Source organism: Micromys minutus (genome assembly GCF_963924665.1).
Source record: "Micromys minutus genome assembly, chromosome: 30".
NCBI classification, from domain to species: domain Eukaryota; kingdom Metazoa; phylum Chordata; class Mammalia; order Rodentia; family Muridae; genus Micromys; species Micromys minutus.
The window spans coordinates 18,004,474-18,026,278 of NC_137965.1; the positions used below are offsets into that span (position 1 = coordinate 18,004,474).

General features: G+C 46.6%; 1 protein-coding gene across 1 annotated transcript in view; it reads left to right on the forward strand.

The window, feature by feature from the left end:
- ARID1B (AT-rich interaction domain 1B) overlaps positions 1–20,993 on the forward strand; it is a 333,380-nt gene extending 312,387 nt beyond the window's left edge. The window contains exons 14-20 of the mRNA XM_080941684.1: positions 3,094–3,232; positions 3,448–3,620; positions 8,675–8,825; positions 11,076–11,172; positions 12,809–13,592; positions 15,504–15,634; positions 17,614–20,993. Of these exons, the coding sequence (XP_080797810.1) occupies positions 3,094–3,232; positions 3,448–3,620; positions 8,675–8,825; positions 11,076–11,172; positions 12,809–13,592; positions 15,504–15,634; positions 17,614–19,332 (3,194 nt within the window). The 3' untranslated portion in view covers positions 19,333–20,993. The remainder of the gene's footprint in view (positions 1–3,093; positions 3,233–3,447; positions 3,621–8,674; positions 8,826–11,075; positions 11,173–12,808; positions 13,593–15,503; positions 15,635–17,613) is intronic.
- The last annotated feature ends 812 nt before the right edge of the window (positions 20,994–21,805 follow it).

Below are 21,805 nucleotides of genomic sequence, written 5' to 3' on the forward strand. Positions count from 1 at the left end.
TAAACCAAAAGATTTCCAGTGGATATTCTAGATTGTTCTTCCAGCCTTCACTAGTCCCATGTTCCTATGTCTTCTGAGAGGGTTCCACATTTTTTTTGTATCTCTATCCAGTCTGGATTTGCTTTTTGTATCTAAACTTGAGTTCGATCAAGCCTTAGGGCTTGTCCTTCATCTCTGCAGCTCCGTCCAACAGACACACGCTCTGCAGACAGATGCACCCCATGAGCTCTGTCAGGGTGTTAGCACTGAGTCTGCATTCCTAAGGGGCCATGAGATCCTGACCCTGACAACAGCAGGTGTCCCCAGCAGACCTTGGGGAGATGGTGCTGAGGAGAGGGGCAGTGCAGACAAGGAAACTTCATTCAGCTACTAAGTTTGTAACCCAAAACCCATCCATCTTTGCTGGCAGGTGGCTGACTGCACTTTTATTAACTGACAAGTGATGTCACAAAACCTGTCATGCTTCCAACTAGGGAATCCTCAGAGGAAGATAAATGAGAACAGGGCTACGGCATACGCAAAGGTGCCCTCCTGTTGACCTCCAGTCTCCAGACCTGGGTCACATCGCCTGTTTCCCCTGGTACCCTCACCCCTCCCTCTGGCACTAGGGCACCAGGTTCATGCTGTGTAAATTCTCTTCCCAGCCAGGAACCCTGGCTCTTCCTGTCTGAAGTGTGTGAATGTACTTAACCTCCAGTAACCTTTCCATTGTTTACTTTACAGTATACATTCATAGCTTCTGGCAAAAGGTAGGGATGTCCTAGAGAGCCAGCCAGCCAGCCTCCTCTGCTAATGGAGTTGCTAGAGAATATATTCAGGTTTTTTTTTTTTTTTTTTTTTTTTTTTCCTGAAAGAAGAAAAAACACTGGCAAGAAAGGAGTTTTCCTTTATTTATTTTTTTTAGCTGTAACTGAATACTTTTTAAGTAAAGGTCTTTCTAAAATCACAGCAGCCTGAGAGACACGTTCCAAGGAAAGTCAGCCTGACTTAGAAACAATCCTTTTCTCCTCCCCACAATCTGTTAATGGGGTTGATGTTTCCTGTTTCTTGCTTACTTGTTGTGCTTTTCCTTCTTTGTCTGCTACATTTCTGAAGCTCTACAGACACAGTGGGTAAGCCACCCAGGCCACAGGGACTGGGCCACCCCTGTGTGACAGACAGCACTTGTCCATAGCTGATGCTTTCTAAGGACAAGTTGTCAGGTGCAAAGAAAAGCCCAGTTCCCTGAACTCCAGAAGACATCTCTAAATCCCGAGATGCGCTCAAGCTGGGCTGTAGGATGTCTGGTGGTTAGAGAAAAGCCAACCTCCTTCAGGAACTTATGAAACTGGTCCCCATCTAACAGAAGAAACCATTGTCCTTACCTCTAGCAGAAGGACAAATGGCCACCTATGGTTACATATCAAAGGACGTGCCAGGCCTCTAGGCCCCCTCAGTATCCCAGGGACCTGTCGAACATTTCAAAGTCCACACCAGCACGCTGCCAGTGTGCTGTCTTCCCGGGTTCCCAGCAGCTGCACACTCTAGTTCTCCCTGTCCTGACCTGTGCTGACCTGTCCTGACCTGTCCTACTGGGCTCCATCTGGTCTTGCCGTTCTCCCTTCTCACAGGTAGCCCTGGCCATGTCCTCTCTGCTGGCCCTGGTCAGTCTAATTTCTCTCTCTGCTCTAGACTCTTCCAGATGCCTCTGGCTGCATTTTCTCTTATCCACAATAAAAACTTGAACCATATAGAGTTCCCGTGGGTAGTTTCTTTACTGTGCCCCTCACATACATAGGTGAATCCACCTTTTCCGTTTTTGATTTCCTCATTAAGTCATGGCTTGGGGCTTGCTTAACCTCCATTTTCTCTGACGTAAAACAAGCACTGGGGGAGGCTGGAACCTCCCACAGGAGAACAGGCGATGTTTCCTAAGCCCACAGTCCACAGTCCCAGATAGTTGCACAGGCGCCCGCGTGCTGGGCTGTGTGGGCTTTGTCAATTTGCTGCTCTGAGCTCACCTGTTGTAAAGAGCCCCGGTGGGTTGGACTCAGATTCATCCAGGATGCTCCTGTCTAACCAGTACATGGAATCAACCAGCATCTATCTGTTGGACATGTGACATGCTAAAGACTGTGATAGATGATAAAGTAGGAGCTCTTAAAATATTTTGGTTTTCCTGTAAAGCAAGGTTAATGAATCCCACGTGCGCTTTGAGAGGGGCTCACGTCTGCGTGCTGTTATTCTGAAGTAATTATGGTTGAACCTGAGTCCTGCATTCTGACAGCAGCATTAGCGGAGAACTTCAAGCCAGCATGATATGTATTTATAATAACAAATCTGAGTCACAGCTCAGATGACAATGTTTTTAATAATCGAGCATAGATGTCCAGTTGTTGGACAGATTTTAAAATAATGTTAGGTGCCTTGTTAACCTCCATAAGCACTTTCAACTACGGATCTTCCTGCTGCTGAAGAGCCCGTGTGCTGAAGCCCTGCATTACAGCCCACCAACCTGAAACTCCAGAATTTTTATTCTGTTTCTTCTATATTTACATTTAGAATATATCCAACAACACTGAGTTAAACAATTTCCTGCCTAAAGCCTTCTTTTTCTTAGACTCCTTTCCCTGGGATAAATACCTCAGGAAGCAATTACCCAGTCAAACGTGTAACTGTGTTATGGCTCACAGATGAAGTATGTTTCTAAATCATTTATTCAGAAAATCCATTTCCTGGGTGATGAGGGCAGAGCTCAGTGTAGAGCATTTACCTCGCTCTTGTGAGGCCCAAGCTTCAATAGCTGGTATTCATCCCTGTGCTGGTGCATGCTCACAGTCTCTCTCCCCCCCCCCTCATCCCTCCCAGTCTCTCACTGTCTCTCTCCCCCCCCTCATCCCTCCCGGTCTCTCACTGTCTCTCCCCTCCCCCACCCCCCACCCCCCACCTCCGTCTCTCACTGTCATTTTTTGAACAAAAATGTATAAGTGACTGATTTTTACTACATTGTTGCCATGATGCCAGTACTGTCTTACTTTTAACCCTTTTATATACATGGCTACAGAACTCTAGCTTACTCACTAACGCTAGCTTCCCCTTCTTTTCCCTTGCTAGCTAACTCAGGATCTTTACAAGGCCCACAGACTCCACAGTCAACTGGCAGCAATTCCATGGCAGAGGTTCCAGGTGACCTGAAGCCACCAACCCCAGCCTCTACCCCTCATGGACAGATGACCCCCATGCAAAGCGGAAGGTATGTTCTGAGGACTCCTTAGATGTAAAGTCAAGTTTTGTTTTGTTTTTGGAGCAAACTTAATAGGAAAAAAGAACCCTTCTTCCCTGGTTAGTTTTTAAATGCTTATCACTGCTCCCTTTAGCATGTAATTTACTTGGGGTGGCTTCTTTCCTTAGCTCCGTGGGTATATAGTGTCACAGTGTCCCTCAGCTTTCACCTTCTGTGTCTCTCAGAAGCAGTACAGTCAGTGTGCATGATCCATTCTCAGACGTGAGTGACTCAGCGTACCCAAAACGGAACTCCATGACTCCAAACGCCCCGTACCAGCAGGGCATGGGCATGCCAGACATGATGGGCAGGATGCCCTATGAACCCAACAAGGACCCTTTCAGTGGAATGAGAAAAGGTACATGGAGGGGAGTGTCTGCATGAGTGTCGTCCAGGAGGTTTCCTTCTGCCGCCTGGCAACCTGTTCACCTCTTCAGCTGGGACGGTTCTAAGCACCTGCCATATGGTGACGCAGCCTCCTTCCTTGCTAGAGCCTTAGGAACGCACGGGCACTCTGAGTCTGACTTGCCTCTTCTAGAAATGGTGCAGGCAGTAGAGCTAACCTCGGATGCCCTGTGAGGGTTAAGTCCACACACAGGACGCCATAGAATGATGGGCAGCTGTGATCCGGAAGCACACACTGGCTGTCAAGATTGACATGGTGTGGACACAAACAGGGCACACTGCATACGAAGTAGTTACTCACAGTTCTTACGGCTAACAGACCCAGGAAGGCAGTGAAGCAAAGACCATGATGGGGGGGGGGGGGGGCAAGCCAGGGAAGCTTGGAAAGAGCAGGGATTTGGGAGGAAGGCAAAAGCCTTGTGTCCAAGAAAGGAAATAGTGATGTCGGCTCTCCACGGAGACCTGCAGAGTTGGGAGGAGGGCACCCTAACGGGGTTGCTGGGCCTCTTTAAGGAAGGGGCACTTAGGCTGAGGGCATCCGTTGCCAGGAGCAGGTCCCTTCAACTAACTGGCACATTCATGAGTTTGAGTTTTTCACCAGCTGAGAAATGTTATCTAGGGAAATAGCATGATTTGACTTTTTAAAGTAAGTTCATGAATAACTGGTAGTCTCCAGGCTTGCTCTGAAAGAGATAAAAAGATTCGTGGCAGTGCTGGAGAGATGGCTCAGCAGTTAAGAGCACTGGCTGCTCTCCCAGAGGACATGGGTTCTATTCCCAGTACTCACACGACAGTTCACAACTGTCTGTAATCATGCACCAAGTGATTTGACACCCTCACACAGACATACATGCAGACAAAACACCAATGCACATAAAATAAAAACAGCAAAATCCAAAAACTATAGAACAATGGTGACAGATGAACCTGAGATGTCAGGCTGGAGCCAGACAGTACAGTGGAGAGGCCACTGTGGCTGTGCGGAAGGGTGAATGAGTGGAGACTGAAGAGCGCCGTGGCTGGTGGGAAAGGGCCTGAACATCAGGAAAGGGAGGGGCTTGAGCATCTGCAGAGGGGCTGGTCCTAGGCTGTGTCTGGAGCTGGGCTGAGCCGGCCTTCAGTGCACATGTGCAGCAGTAGACCTGCTTCTGCCTTCCCGGTGCAGGGACAGCAAAGACCCAGGGCTGACTCTAACGCTGACCAACACAGCACCAGTGTCAGATAGGAACCTGGCAAATTGAATTTTGACATTCACCCAAATGCAGTTAGGTCCTGTCAATTTAAGCCATCATATGAGTTTTTTTGTAGTTTTTTTTTTTTTTGTTGTTGTTTTTTTTTTGTTTTTTTTTACATAAAAGATTGTGAAGATATTTTTGTGGCAGTAGTTATTCTGGGATTCCTTAGAGAATGGTAGCTGTGTCATAGTTAGATGTTTGAATACATAACATTTTTTGAGACTGGGTCTCACTGTGTACCCCTGCCTGACCTGAAACTCCATGTTGACCCAGGTTGGCCTCAAACTCAGAGACCTGCCCGCCTCTGCAGCCCAAGTGCTTGGATTAAAGATATACACACCACACCAGCTACAAGTTTTATGACACCCAGGAGTGGAAAGATAAAGCCCCAGCTTGGTTTTGATGAGTATTATGGGCTATAAAAGCAAAAGAGGAGAATCTCAGAATTTTTAGCATTGGGTATATATTAGTAAGTGAGTGAGATGTATTATATTTCAGATAACAGTACATAAAGCAAGATGATCTGTAATTTTTTTTCTCTCAGGAGCCTCAGAATTACTTCTAAGTAAAGACTTCCAGAATGCAGGATGAGTCCAGAAGCCTCCTGGGTGTTAGAAGTGGCTCAGTTTCTGTGGTGGAAGAGTGATTTGGGGTCTGTGTACTACTTGTCTTAGTTAGGATTTTATTGCTGTGAACAGACACCATGATCACAGCAACTCCTATAAAGGACTTTTCATTGGAGCTGTCTTAGACTTTCAGAGGTTCAGTTCATTGTCACCGTAACATAGTAACATGCAGTCAGATCATGATGCTGGAGAAGGAGATGAGACGTCTACATCTTGATCCACAGGCAGCAGAAGGGGACTGTGTGCGACTGTAACTTTTTCATAAGAGACCTCAAAGCCTGTCCCACAGTAGCACGCTTACTCCAACAAGGCCACACCTCCTAATAGTGCACTCCCTATGGGGCAAGCATTCAAACCCATGAGTCTGTGAGGACCACATCACACCACCTTTAGGCTCTAAAGATGTAACAACATGGGAAAAATTAATGATTGGTATTTGGGGTGGGGCCTAGCAGAAGGATTCTTAGGTTACAGATATCCAGCCTAGCCAAGACTTCATCTCAGATAAGATGGAGAAGACTAGAGGAAGACTGATGACGTGTGGCTTCCACAGGTGCACCTGCACATAAACACATAGCACAAAGTGAATTTGGGCAGTTAGGGGACCAAGTAGAGGGCTGAGGGCTGTGTTTGGAGATGGTAGGTAGAGGTATGTTGTAGATAAGTAGCTCAGTCCTTGTAGATTTCAGCTCACCTGTTGCCTCAACACTGGGACATTCGTGTCCAGAGAAAACACTGTCTTACAGCTCTAATTAGTTGTAAATAAAGTTGTTTGTTCTTCAATTTGCTTTATTCTATGAATTTAGACTATTTATTCTATGAAAACCACTGTTGCTGGGGTAACGAGTGCAGGTGGTCCTGGCGTCACCATCACTGGCCCGTGACTCAGTGGTGCAGTGAGTCTTCCTAGTCTGAGATCCCTTACCCCTTGGAGGTGGCCTTGCCTGCTGCTCATCACTGCCTTAAACAGGGTTTGTGATCTCAGACTAGGATGAGTCTCTGAGGCTCTGACCATGTTACCCATGTGTCTGAGTATCTATCTGATAGTATCAGTGTACATAGCTGTGCTTAAATCTTTTACTAGACCCTAATGCTGTAGCACTAGATGGGCTGTTGAGACAGATTCCTGAGTCAAAGAATGGGAATGAAGTGTATCTGTCATCTTGTAATGTATAGCAGAGCCCCAAACTCACTGATTTTAGTCACAGAATTCCACTGTGTCTTATGGCCATGTTGTCAGGAGGCCCCTGGGGTAGCTCTGTCATCAGAGTCTTTACTAGGGACCCAGCTGGAGTCTGGGACCTTTCTGTGTGGTTTCTAGGGTGCCCTTGCCATGGAAGGTGAAATCCAGGATCAAAGATAAACCCTGTTGCAAGCTTGGGCAAGTGATTGTTAGAATTCATTTTTCCAAGCATGTTGGTCAACACCAGCCGTGTGGCCCATCCCAACATCATTATGGGAAGGGACAGCGTGGGCTGTGAACACAAGTAGATGTGTTTCTGTGTGTGCGGGGGGGGGGGGGGGAGAGATGGCTGCCCACGGCAGGTATGGGTAGAAGTTGCAGCAGTTGAATGCACTGGCAGCAGTGTGGGGTGTGCGTGTACTATGCTGATCCTCACAGCCATCTCAATCTGCCAGTCAGATTGTAACTTAGATTTCTGTCATTTTCAGGAAGGCCACAGACCAGTTTTCTTCTGCAGACATGATCTTCATGATCTTGACATAGAATCTACTTTCTGTTTAATTTTTTTAAAGAACTCTGCATTAGACAATTAAACTACTTAACTTTAATTATGCCACTTGACTTCTGTCAGTCTAGCTCTGTCTTTCCATCTACAAAATGGAAAGTAATCTCAAAACTGGTTCTACCACAAGTTGATGTGAGATCAGACACAGAGAAAAGGTTGCAAAATGTGATGTTCCTATACTGGCCTCAACCCTCATATCTGGTCCACAGTGTTGATTCGGAAAACTTGAGGTGGCTTTTCTGTCTCATTCAACAGTAGCTATCATAGAATGAAGACAAGCAGCAGCTGTGGAACAAGTGTCTGGACTTAATACAGTTTTCTTCAGGCTCTGAGCAGATGCTTATTTGCATATACATCCTTATTGGCGATCTGCTCTTGGATAGAAATAAGTCACAGCTCATCTCATCTCCAGCTGTTCTTTTTAACTGTGTGCACATATGTATGTGCACATGAATGCAGGTGCCTCCAAAGGACAGAAGGGGGCCTCATCCCCTGGAACTGAAGTTGCAGGCAGTAGTGAAATGAACTCAGGTCCTGCAAGTGTTCTTAACCACTGAGCCATCTGTCCACCGTTGAGCTGTTGTGAATGTACATTTATGTCAGGGTTTTCTTGCTTGTCTGTATAAGGGTGGAAACTAATTTAAATACACAGTTCCTGTCTTGTTTACAACCTCTTTATGAACCGGTGTCACCTCGTTCTACAAACAGTAGTTAATACAAACATTAGTAGCTTTTCCATGAGCCTCCATGTTGCTGCTGAGAGGTGACCACAGACTGCACTCATGACAGCAGAAATGTAGGTCCTCTGTGGGCTCAGCAGGGGCTGCAGGGTAGTACTGGGCCTCTGCTCTCAGTCTTCTGAGTTGCAGGTGCCCTTAAGATGCATTCAAGGTTGGCAGAATTCATTCCCTTGTCCCTCGTGGTTATAGAACCAAGGTGACCATCACATTGTTGGCTGTTCTCTGTCCACCCTTTGTAACGTGCATTTTTCCATGACACGGCCATTAGAGTATCAGATAGACTTCGTCTTCAGCCTGAAGCCCAGGTTTGAAGGGTTGCTTGTATTTTCTCCTTGTGTGAATGAATGCACAATCACTGTAACCACCACCACGTCTGTGACTGTCCTTTGCCATGTAACACACTGTAATCATGGAGCCACACTTCAGCCTGTGTCCAGGTCCTGCCAGATCAGAGGCTCTTGCAGAGCAAACAGAGGGGATACAGGTGTCTTTGAGAACATCTAAAGATTCTGCTCCCTTGGGGAGATTTCTGTATCCTCTCATTAGGATTGTGGTGTGCCGTATAAAATTGGGACCACTGAGGTTACTAAAAGTGATGTATAGGCCCTTTGGCTTTTGAAAATGATCAGTTCTGTGCTTTTTATCTCAACTATCACAGTGCCTGGAAGTAGCGAGCCCTTTATGACGCAAGGACAGATGGCCAACAGTAGCATGCAGGACATGTATAACCAGAGTCCCTCGGGTGCCATGTCCAATCTGGGCATGGGACAGCGGCAGCAGTTTCCCTATGGAGCCAGTTATGACCGAAGGTGAGTGGTTTGTTTTTTGTTTGCATTTCTTATTTTATGAAGATAGGACAATTTACCAAAAACTGCTTTTGCTCAGATACACATTTCTGAGCCCTGGGGGCTGAACTTCCAGTAACAACACAGTTGGGTACCCTTCTTTGTAGCCATTACTGACGACCAGGCAATGTCTAGAGGTTCCTTATAGTAGGTGGCCTCAGCCAGACTATGAAGAACTTGGTCTCAGATGGTCCTTGGCTGTCATTCTAAGCCATGTCCAGTGGCATACCTCAGGTCAGATGTCCTGACTGTGGTGGGCCACTCTTCCTTCAGAACTCAGGAGCCACAACACACTATGCCAATCCACCAAGCACCACATTCCGGGGCTTTTCAGCTGTAGACTTTTATCTCCTACACTCCGTGAGGATGATACATAGACTATAGCACGCTTGGCTCTCAGCCCTGAGTTCTGGACAAGAGTGTATTTTGCTGGTAACAGTCAACTCTGAGAAAGTCCACCATTCAGATGCATAGGAGCCTCTCCAAGGAAGCCATTTTGATATCCACATGGCACGTCAGCCCGCAGGATCATTCCTAAACTGTATTTTGCCAGAAGACAGTGAGCTGTCACAGGAAGGCCATCAGAAGCCTCATCTTCAGAGGGGACAGGGCTTCCTTTATGAAGAGATTCCTCACCCATGCCCCTCACTGACACCAAAGGCCTCTCTTGTACTGATGGATTCTCTGCTTTTCTAATGAGAGAGATGCTTCCAGTGTGGTATTTGTGACTTATGAAGAAAAAGCATGAAGCATATGAGAAGAAAGCCCTTGTCCTCTCTGTGGTGAAGAGAGGCTGACTGGAGCTCCTTCCTCCATGGTCCTGCTACAGCTGGGGTCTGCCCAGGGCAGCCTGGCCACACCCAGGCCCTCTCACCAGACAGAGCCAAGGGAAAGTCGATGAGGGGGCATGACTTGATTCTGAGGGGACGGTGTAAGAGATCATAAGTCAGGTGACTGGGTGAGTCTCAGTGTTCAGTGGTTTGGGTTCTCCTCATACCCTGAACCACATGTGATGAATGTCTGTTGGTTCCCTGCTTTCAGGGAGGGTTAAGTTTAGCCATGGTGAATCCCAGTGCTAAGGATAGGGCTTCGGTGGGGTTGGGTTTTTGGGGTCCATTAAGAGGCACTGTTTTGTTTTGTTTTGTGTTTTATTTTTCCAATGAGATTAGTCAGTTGTACAAGGACAGACACCCATGGAGAATCTCCAGTGGGCTGCTCTCCTGATAAAGCCAGGCTCTGGCTCACCCAATCATTAGCAATCACTGAAAAATGCTGCTGCCTATCTTAAGTTTTATCCTTGCCAGTTAGATTTCTTCTTCAGACTTCCTTATAGAGTCTTCTCCTGTCTATTTGCATATGGTAATCTAAGTTTTTTCCTATTTTTATTTTTTGATCACATTAATAATATATCCAATCCAGTTAGTTATTCTCCCCTTCTACAAGATTCAGTATTTCTAACTTAAACCAGTTTATTTTCAAAGCTCAAGATATTGCCCTTAAACATGTTAATTTCATGACATTTGCATTTCCTAAATTCAGGAGCAGTTGAAAATGACCATTATCTGTTTCTATGCAAGGATTTAATAGGAGTTCATCTCAGTGTTACACCCTCTGTAATCAGGAACTTAGACATGGTGGCCATCCCTCTACTGAAAGATAGCTTCTTTAAATTTTATTTTTATTTTATGTGCATTGGTATACGTCTGTGTGAGAGTGTCAGATCTTGGAGTTACAGATGTTTTAACCACTGAGCCATTTCTCCAGCCCCCATGATGTATAGCTTTAAACGCTGTATCCGCAGTGAGGAAGCAGAAGATGGAGACATCGCCCATGTTCTGAAACTTCTGGAAAAGCTCTTTCTGAACCTCTCTCTGTTCTTGCTTCTCGATCCTTTGACAACACTGTGTGGTTCTTGCTTGTGGAAGCTTCAGGGGATGGGTGGGGCTTCTGCCTCAGAGAAAACTGCCAAAGCCTGGACAAGCACGCACAAGGCTCTGCCTGTCCAACCGGTATCCCTCTGACACCAATTAGCAACTGGGTGTTACCGTCCCTGAAAGAAGCTGGAGCGCAGCTGTGGCCTCCTGTGCTGTTCAAAGTGGTGTGTGTGGAGAGAAGGCAGAGCCATTGGGTAGAGCTTCTAGAAATGGGCTGTTTGTGTCTGTGTCTGCCTCAAGTCCCGTGTGAACCATTTTTTCTTTGAATACTTTGCTCTAGGCATGAGGCTTACGGGCAGCAGTACCCAGGCCAAGGTCCTCCAACAGGACAGCCGCCGTATGGAGGACACCAACCTGGCCTGTACCCACAGCAGCCGGTGAGTTGGCCAGGGGGTGTGGGCCTGTCTCCCTCTTGTCTGCTGGAGACTGAAACCCAGTCTTTCTTGTGAAGATTTGGGGAGGGCTAACAAAAGTCACACACTTGACTGAATAGTTAGGGTAGGTTTAGCTAGAAAATACTCCTGGGATTTTGAACTCAGAAAGTTAAGAACAGCTCTTGAGAGGGAGGCAGTAGTCTGGGATATACACAGCATCCTGGACACGTGTCTGTGGTCACCCTCCCCTCCTGTGCCTACAGCTTCCAGATCCATGAGCCAATGCAGGTCAAAAGGCAAGTGTTCAGAGCATGTGTCTGTCCCTCACTGCTCTCACTGCTCTTCTGTCACTAGGAGGGCACAGCTATTGGGCAGCACTCACAAATACTGTAGGACATATCTGAAATGACGGAATAGCAAAGAGTATGTATTTAGATGCTGTAGCAAGCCCCAGCCTTCTTCACTAAGAGACTTGAATGGTCATGGATGTGGCCACAGGCGTCCTGGAGATAGTCTTTGCAGATGCTCCGGGACAGCTATGTGTTATGGTAAACGCACTGAGAACAGAAAGACTTCAAAGAAAACAATAAAAGAAACTCAGACTGTTGTAGACCGAGATGGAAATTATCTCTTTAAAATAAGATATTAATGCTGCATATGTTGGTGGGGAGTACTCTAGTTGCCGCGTAGCCCATTACCCTTTAAAGTATACTCAGTATTTTTTTTCTTTAAAATGATAAATTAGTGACATATTTTGTAATAGGCTAGTTCATGCTGGCATCCTTCCTAGCTGAGTCTTGTAAAGCCCAACCTTGCAGAAGTCACAGTGACCCTAAGAATGAAATTCCTCTTTAGGATCTAGTTGCTTCTAAACCATCTTTCTGATCTGGGATCTCACACACACACAAATAAAAAATAAAATAAAATAAGGCATTTTCTGTTTAGAATTTTTCAATCACAAAGTCATTTTGAAATATTCATTTGCTTCTGGAGCATACCTTATGATTGGTGAAGTAACTTATTAAGCAGTTTGAAGTAAAGTGAACGCACAGTGCACCTCAGTGTCTCTCCCGCCCACCTGGTGGGCACCCGTAAGAGTCTCCAGGGCTGGAGCTGAGCAGACAGAGTTGTGTAGAGGGACTGAGCCTGGGCAAGCTGGGCATCTGGGCACAAGCCAAGATAGGAACAGCAGGTGTCACGGTCCAGAAGCTATGTCAGCATAGAGGCTCTGCATCCGTTGAGGTATAGGGTCCCTTTAGCTCAGAACCTCCCAGAATGGCCGTGAAATATCCAGTTTGCTCACGTGAGTCAGAGCAGCCTGGCTCCTAGGGTTCTCGGTTCCGTGTGTCCACGTGTGCTGACATGGGGTCAGCCATGCTGTGCAATCCCTGTGCTGCCCCAGGAGAGGGATCACAGAACACCTCTTACACGTGAAAACAGACCTGGCCACCCTCCCAAGAGTATGTGGCAATACTGAAATACGAGCCTCGATTGTTAGTGCTCGTCAGTACACAGGAGCGCCCCGTATCCGTTTTGAAATGAACATTCTACCCAGTAATAACTATTTCGCGTAATTCGAGTGTGTATGGTTATACCTCTAAGAGAACATCAGTCTGATTGGTCTTTCTATGAATTTCAGAATTACAAACGCCATATGGATGGCATGTACGGGCCTCCAGCCAAGCGCCACGAGGGAGACATGTACAACATGCAGTATGGCAGCCAACAGCAGGAGATGTATAACCAGTACGGAGGCTCCTACTCTGGCCCGGACAGAAGGCCCATGCAGGGACAGTATCCCTACCCCTACAACAGAGAAAGGATGCAGGGCCCAGGCCAGATGCAGCCACATGGAATCCCACCTCAGATGATGGGTGGCCCTATGCAGTCATCCTCCAGCGAGGGGCCTCAGCAGAATATGTGGGCTACACGCAATGATATGCCTTATCCCTACCAGAACAGGCAAGGCCCAGGCGGCCCTGCCCAGGCACCCCCTTACCCAGGCATGAACCGCACAGATGACATGATGGTACCCGATCAGAGGATCAATCACGAGAGCCAGTGGCCTTCTCATGTCAGCCAGCGCCAGCCTTACATGTCATCTTCGGCCTCCATGCAACCCATCACGCGCCCACCTCAGTCATCCTACCAGACGCCGCCGTCACTGCCAAACCACATCTCCAGGGCACCCAGCCCTGCCTCCTTCCAGCGCTCCTTGGAGAGTCGCATGTCTCCAAGCAAGTCTCCCTTCCTGCCTGCCATGAAGATGCAGAAGGTCATGCCCACAGTCCCCCCATCCCAGGTCACCGGACCACCCCCACAGCCACCGCCAATCAGAAGGGAGATTACCTTTCCCCCTGGCTCTGTAGAAGCATCACAGCCAGTGCTGAAACAAAGGCGAAAGATTACCTCAAAAGATATTGGTAAGAATTTGAAAAGATTGTTCTGGAAATAGATTGTTTTTTGCAATCTAGAACTTTTAATTTAGACATAATTCCCATCTATATTTGGATGAGAGTCTCAACAATACAAATTCTCAGGCTATTTATATATGGGAGCACTGGTTAGAAGCCACTCATCTGAATAGAAAACAGGCCAGAGAATAGTCTGAGTCTAAATGAGACTTCTAGGTGCAAAGGTTGCTGAGGAAGAGACTAGCACTCTGGGGGAGGGGCCCAGAACTCCTCAGTCTCATGTACCATGTGCTGGCTTGAGCTTTAGGCGTAAGCAAGCCACCTGATGTCTACAGTGGACACTTAGGAGATTCACTGGAGGCCGAGGAAACAGAAGGCCAGCCACTCTAAGTAAAAATATAGGATGATTTCCATAAGGAAAGTAGAAACTGGCTGCGCTATACAGACAGCAGCTATGGTATACGGATGTTCTCTGTGATAGATGGGATGATGTAATTGCACCACACTGGCAGATACAGGCCAAGGAGTTAACCTCGGCTGGATGCTAATATTGCTCACGTGCCCTCTGCAAAGGCGATGGGAATACTAATTAGTGGTCTGCAGTGTCTGGTAGTTAGTACAGCCTTTTCTGCATTCATTTTGAAGTTTTTTTAACACAACAGAGAAAACAATAGCTCTTGGCTGTGTAAGAAATTTTTTTCAAAGATTTTGGAATCAATTGTCTAAAACGATTTGCACCAATTAGAAACTGAAAGATATTTAGTATTAAAGATTAAATTTTAGTTGTTAGACATTAAGAAGGTATATAGTAAGAAGAATAGGGTATCTTTTATATATGTAAAAGAAATAGCTGTTTATGTTTGTGTGTTTAAATAGATACATATATCTTCTTTGTTAAAGCATATCTTTATTTTATGTGCTATTTTGCCTTCATGTATATCTGCTTTATATGCATGCAATGCCCAAGGAAGCCAGAAGTGGGTGTTAAATCCTCAGGACCTGGGTTGCCGGGGACTGTTAGCTACCATTTGGGTGCTGAGATCGTAACCCTGGTCCTGTCCAGGAACTGGTGTGTAACCCCTGAGCCTTCTCTCCAGCCCTATATCTGGTTTTGAATCTTGTTTTGTTTTTATCTCTTAGTCCAGTTTCTGTCAGTGCTTGCCTTCAGCCTAGGGAGATTTTATTTTCAAAAGTCTGATCCCTTGTGTGACAAAAGTCATGTTTTCCCCTTAAACACTTGTAAAACAAAATCACAGTAAGGATCCCCTTGGACACTCAGCCCCTGTCTCCCTGCATCATAAGTGGCCAGGGAGTTGGGTTGGACACATCTCCGTAGACCCCTCACCGCACTGTAAGTAGCTGTGGTGAATGGGTAGATCAGGCCCCCTGCCTGCTTCGGGTCATGTCACAGCCCCTGCAGTTCTGAAAGTCTCCCAGTACAGGCTCAGAACATGGGAAGTCGCTGGTGCAACCCCATCTTCAGCAACGCTGACCAGGGGCAGGAGTAGGAAGAGTGACAGCGCAGACTTTCATTCAGTCTCTTACTCCTGGGCACAGCCACACCCTGAAAATCAACCATCAGCGTGCCTTTTCAGCTACAGCAGGGTGTTAGAGGGGGAGTTTGGGGGTTACATTTTCTTCTCAAGCCAGTTCTGCTGGGGTTGGCTCAATTATGCAAACCTGGTGCACCCTTACCAAGTGGTAAAAGAAACACCCAAGATGACAAGGACTGTGTGTGCTGGCCAGGCCCTTGGGGCTCCTGTCTTACCACCAAAGCAAAAAAGATCTTAAAGAACAAAGTAGCATGTTGAGTTAGCCGTTTGCAGCTAAAGTCAGATGATCATACTCGGCTGACGCTGCAGTCGGCCCCGCGCTTTCTCCTCTAGAGCGGACGCTCATCACACCCCGTTCTCCTTTCAGTTACTCCCGAGGCGTGGCGCGTGATGATGTCCCTTAAATCTGGTCTGCTGGCTGAGAGCACGTGGGCTTTGGACACCATCAACATTCTCCTCTATGACGACAGCACCGTCGCCACCTTCAATCTTTCCCAGGTGAGGCAGCTGCACACAGCTGGCAGCACGTTGGCGTGTCCTAAAGTGACGTGTGCGTTATGCTGTGCAGTGACCATCCAAGACTGTGAATCGCTGTAGTTAAAGCGGCATTAGTCAGTACATTTGCCTGAATACTCCGTCTGAGAGAATCATTCGTGCCCATCTTCAGGGTACATGTGGCTGTGTGTGTGTGTGTGTGTGAGAGAGAGAGAGAGAGAGAGACAGAGACAGACAGAATGAAACAAAAAAAATTGTTTCAGTAGGAATAATTAAAACCTAACATGAAGTTGGAACTGATATCAGTTACAGAAAGTACTTCTCAGTGCAACTTAATATCTTTCTGTTTATGTTATTGTTTTTAAATCATTTGTTTGGGGCAGGGTCTCATGTAGCCCCGCCTTGAACCAGCTCTGTGATGTTGAATGCATGCTGCCATGTGCTGGGTTTGTAGGGAGTACCACCACATCCCATGTCTTTATTCCCCAGTAGAAAACACATAATACATTTAATAGCACATGTCCCTCTGGAATGACTCCCAGCCATGCCTGCCTCCATCCCACCTCCTCATCTGCCTTTCTACAGATTGTCTTGAAGTCCTCCCTTGAAACCCTGCGTCCTCCATCATCTGGGGAACCTCCCCTTCCAGTTCAGAGCTGGCCTTACCATAGTTTGTAGCAGTGTGACTAAGAGCAGGAAGCCTGAGCAAAGCCTGAGTCAGTGAGGTTCGAGCTTTAGCCTCATGTTTAGGATAAAAATGAGAGAGGCTTGTTCTCCCTGTGGGCTATAAACAGCTCAGTATCTGCAGACGCTGGGCTCTCTGTTCTCTGCCTGCTGCTGAAACAAAACCAGAACCTTCCACCACCCCCTTCACTGTGTTTTCAGTAGTCCAGAGGCAGTTCTCAGTAGTGGGGTGTATTAAAGTATCACAAACATCACATGCCCTGATGGTGGTGGTTTGTGTTAAGATGTGTGCTTAGAACAATGTGTCCAGCCTTCTCTAGAACCTTCACCCTCATAATAGATGAACTCTGGTTGTGAATTTTTATGCCCAGAAGTGTTTGATTAACTTGCCTTTTTCCCCAGGGAAATGTGATAGGGAGGGGAAACTGCCCAAACTTCCCCTGAGGAGAGCACCTTCAGGATCACAAAAACTGCTTGGTATAGCTATGTGCCCTCACCGGGGACAGGTGTAGCCCTGGGAACAAAGAGGAGATATGAGATGATGGTTGGTTTTCACAGCGTCTGTCATCCAGAACCCACACTGCATGTTCCTACAGCCTGAGTAAGGCAGGCCGTGTGCTGAAGCGAATAGTGTAGGCAGGAGAGCTGGGCTTTCCCCGGCAGAGTTGCAGTCAGTGGCTCTTGTCTTTCACTTAGCATTGTGAATAACTGAAATGTAGAATTGCATTTTATAAAGCAGTCTCATTCATTTATCAGGGACTAAATTGATTTGTTTAGAATTTTCAGTCTTTACGAGCTACTACATTACTGAAATTATCTCCTCCAAAGATATAGAAAGACCGTAAATCAGGGCAACCTATGGCACCTGAGACAAAAATAACCATAAAAATCCTAAGAATATAATAACCATAAAAACCCCAGCAGGCGACTCCCAGATAAACAGTAGAGGAGCAAATAGATTCACTTTGGGTACGAGAGTCAATAAAACCTGCGCTCCTGCTCCTCACAGTGCGCTCCCTAAATCATGCGAGCCACAGAGGTGGTGGAGCTCTGCACACAGTGGAGCCACAGCCAAGGAAAGCCGGTGCCAGTGCTGGCAGTGCCCATTGGCAGAGGACTAGAGACACACTCGTGCATACTTAGTCCATCATCAGGAAGATAGCTCTCAGACGTGTGGCCAGAAGGGCATTTTAAAAGTGTGTAAGCCTTTACCCAAAGCTGCCCTGGGCTCAGGCCCTTGCCCTTCTGTCAGCGCTGAAGTCCTGACCTGTACCTGTTCTCTTTCCCCTCTTCTCTAGCTGTCTGGATTCCTGGAACTGTTAGTAGAGTATTTTCGAAAATGCCTAATTGACATTTTTGGAATTCTTATGGAATATGAAGTGGGTGACCCCAGCCAAAAGGCACTTGGTCACCGTGCAGGAAAGAAAGATGACAGCCAGTCCTCAGACGATGATTCTGGGAAAGAAGAAGATGATGCTGAGTGTCTTGAGGAGGAGGAGGAAGAGGAAGAGGAGGAAGACAGTGAAAAGACAGAGTCAGAGGGGAAGAGCAGCGCTGTCCCAGCTGCTCCAGATGCCACTGTGGACCCCAAGGAGACACCAAAGCAAGCCAGCAAGTTTGACAAGCTGCCCATAAAGATTGTCAAAAAGAACAACCTGTTTGTGGTGGACCGGTCTGACAAGCTGGGTCGAGTTCAGGAGTTCAACAGTGGGCTCCTCCACTGGCAACTGGGTGGGGGTGACACTACGGAGCACATCCAGACTCACTTCGAGAGCAAGATGGAGATCCCTCCTCGCAGGCGTCCACCTCCGCCTCTAAGCTCCACGGGTAAGAAGAAAGAGCTGGAAGGCAAAGGTGATTCTGAAGAGCAGCCAGAGAAAAGCATCATAGCCACCATCGATGATGTCTTGTCTGCCCGGCCTGGGGCCCTGCCCGAAGACGCCAACCCAGGACCCCAAACCGACAGTGGCAAGTTTCCCTTTGGAATCCAGCAGGCCAAAAGCCACCGGAACATCAGGCTCTTGGAGGACGAGCCCAGGAGCCGAGATGAGACGCCCCTGTGCACCATCGCGCACTGGCAGGACTCACTGGCCAAGCGCTGCATCTGTGTGTCTAACATCGTGCGGAGCTTATCTTTCGTGCCTGGCAACGATGCAGAGATGTCCAAACACCCGGGCTTGGTGCTGATCCTAGGAAAGCTGATTCTGCTGCATCACGAGCATCCAGAGAGAAAGCGGGCGCCACAGACCTATGAGAAGGAGGAGGACGAGGACAAGGGGGTGGCCTGCAGCAAAGATGAGTGGTGGTGGGACTGCCTCGAGGTCTTGCGGGATAACACACTGGTCACGTTGGCTAACATTTCCGGGCAGCTAGACTTGTCTGCTTACACAGAGAGCATCTGCTTGCCGATCCTGGACGGCTTGCTGCACTGGATGGTGTGCCCGTCTGCGGAGGCACAGGACCCCTTTCCCACTGTCGGGCCCAACTCAGTCCTGTCGCCGCAAAGACTTGTGCTGGAGACCCTGTGTAAACTCAGTATCCAGGACAACAACGTGGACCTGATCTTGGCCACGCCTCCATTTAGTCGTCAGGAGAAATTTTATGCTACATTAGTTAGGTACGTTGGGGATCGCAAAAACCCAGTCTGCCGAGAAATGTCCATGGCGCTTTTATCGAACCTTGCCCAGGGGGACACACTGGCAGCGAGGGCAATAGCCGTGCAGAAAGGAAGCATTGGAAACTTGATAAGCTTCCTAGAGGATGGGGTCACGATGGCGCAGTACCAGCAGAGCCAGCATAACCTTATGCACATGCAGCCCCCACCTCTGGAACCCCCTAGTGTAGACATGATGTGCAGAGCGGCCAAAGCTTTGCTGGCCATGGCCAGAGTGGACGAGAACCGCTCGGAGTTCCTTTTGCACGAGGGTCGGTTGCTGGATATCTCGATATCAGCTGTCCTGAACTCTCTGGTTGCATCTGTCATCTGTGATGTACTGTTTCAGATCGGGCAGTTATGACATCCGTGAGGGCACACACGTGTGAGTGAACATTAGAGGGTTACATATAACTGGCTGTTTTCTGTTCTCGTTTATCCAGTGTAGGAAGAAGGAAAAGAAAAATCTTTGCTCCTCTGCCCCATTCACTATTTACCAATTGGGAATTAAAGAAATCATTAATTTGAACAGTTTAAAATTAATATTTGCTGTCTGTGTGTATAAGTCCATCCTTTGGGGGTTTTCTGTTTTTGTTTTTGTTTTTTTTTTTTTAACCAAAGTTGCCGTCTAGTGCATTCAAAGGTCACAGTTTTTTGTTTTTTCATAATTTTTTCATGTTGTATTGCAGTTTTTGGGAAGTGAATTGACTTTATAAAGAAAAACAAAGGTTTGGCAAAAAAAATGCTAAGATAGGAAAATCTCACCACACTGAGTCAAAAAGGTGAAAGGAAAACTTGATCCTTAAATCGATTTCCTATGAATTTTATTCTTCACAGAATGAAAAACCTAAACTGCGTCCCGTCACCCAAAGCTCTGTGCAATAGAAACTTGTAGAGATGTAGGTGTAGGGGCTCGAGGCGGGATGGCAGTCAGGAGTCAGGTCCAGTGAGCTTTCTCCACAGGAAGGCGCTTACACTAGGCCTCCAGCAAAAGCCAGCGCTCGGTTAGGGGTGAACACCCGCTCCTGACAGCCAACAACGGGATTGCTTCCTTACCACGGCCCTGCCCTGTCTGCTGTGGCTCAGCCTCCACGTGGCAGGTCTTCACGATTCCTTTCATCATTTTTTTAAATATTTTTTTTACTGCCTATGGGCTGTGATGTATATAGAAGTTGTACATTAAACATACCCTCATTTTTTTTTCTTTTATTTTTTTTTCTGGTTTTTTTTTTTTTTTGTTTTTTTTTTTTTTTTTAGTACAAAGTTTTTAGTTTCTTTTTCATGATGTGGTAACTACGAAGTGATGGTAGATTTAAATAATTTTTTATTTTTATTTTATATATTTTTTCATTAGGACCATATCTCCAAAAAACAAGAAAAAGAAACAAAAAATACAAAAAATAAAAACAACAAAAAAAGGGGGTAATGTACAAGTTTCTGTATGTGTAAAGTCATGCTCTGTTGGGAGAGCAGCTGGTCCCAATTTGCCTCATGAATCAAGGTGTGGAAGCAGTCGCATACGAATTGATTTAGGAAATGAATACCAGTACATAAAAAAAAAGGAGAGAAAGAAAAACCAACTAAACAGAAGAAACACAACTTCAAAGATTTTTCTGTGACAAGAATCCGCATTTGTATTTCAAGATAATGTAGTTTAAGAAAAGAAAAAAAAAAGAAAAAAACTTGATGTAAATTCCTCCTTTTCCTCTGGCTTAATGAATATCATTTATTCAGTATAAAATCTTTATATGTCCCACATGTTAAGAATAAATGTACATTAAATCTTGTTACGCACTGTGATGGGTGTTCTTGAATGCTGTTCTAGTTTGCCTGACGTGGCAGCATAGTAACCAAGTTATTTACAGGAAATGGGAGAAATGTAACAACCTCTTCCTGGTAATGAAGCCTAAAGGCCAGAAAGGACTTTCAGGGTTCCCTACTTGAGAGTGGGAGCAACAGTTTGAATTCTCTCAAATTGTTTAGCTAATTAGGCCTTCTTTGAAGCAATTAACTCTGGCAACATTGAGATGTGGTGATTCCCTCCTAGATGGGTGGTGGCTGCCAACCCACGTGACATGGGACCCTCCAAGGTAACTGGCCTGAATGAAACCATGACCACCTTCTGCCTCTCACTACTGTTTTAACCCAAGTCTGCACCCGCCATGTTTCTTCTGTGTGCCTCCAAGTTACTCTGCGTTAGTTTACTGCAGCGTGTATAATATTATATTGTGCAGTGTTAAAAAGAACATGTTATATTGTATGTGGTGTACATAGTGCCAGGTGATGATTCTGTTTCAGAGCACATCTTCATCCTCCTTCCTGCCCCTGCGCTGGCTCTCTGGCTCTCATACCCCGCCTCTGGTGGAAAGTGGTTTTTCCTGGGTAATTGACTGCTACTGTGTAACGCTCAGTCTCTTTGAAACTGCTGCATAACCATGCTGCTGGCCCCTTACTCTACCTCTCTCTGCCCCCTTTAGTTGACACTTCCCACGCCCATTACTGTGGCTCACCTTTCTCAGCTGACATCTGGAACAGTTAGGAACACACAGTTACAACCAGGGTGAGATGTTACTCACAAGAAAGAAATTGCCCCCCCACACACACACACATCACTATGTTAGCAAACATATCTATGTTGAATCCAAACCCCATTTATAATTCTGCTAGATTGCAATGCATCTGCTTGCAAAGAACAGATTTTAGGCCTCCCTGATGAAAACAGGGAGATGTGCAAGAGAGAATTCAGTGGCATCCTAATCCTCTCCCACAGACACTGAATAGAAGGTGTAGACAGACTCTGAAGAGGGTCTTCATGTCACATAAGACCCCAATGCCTT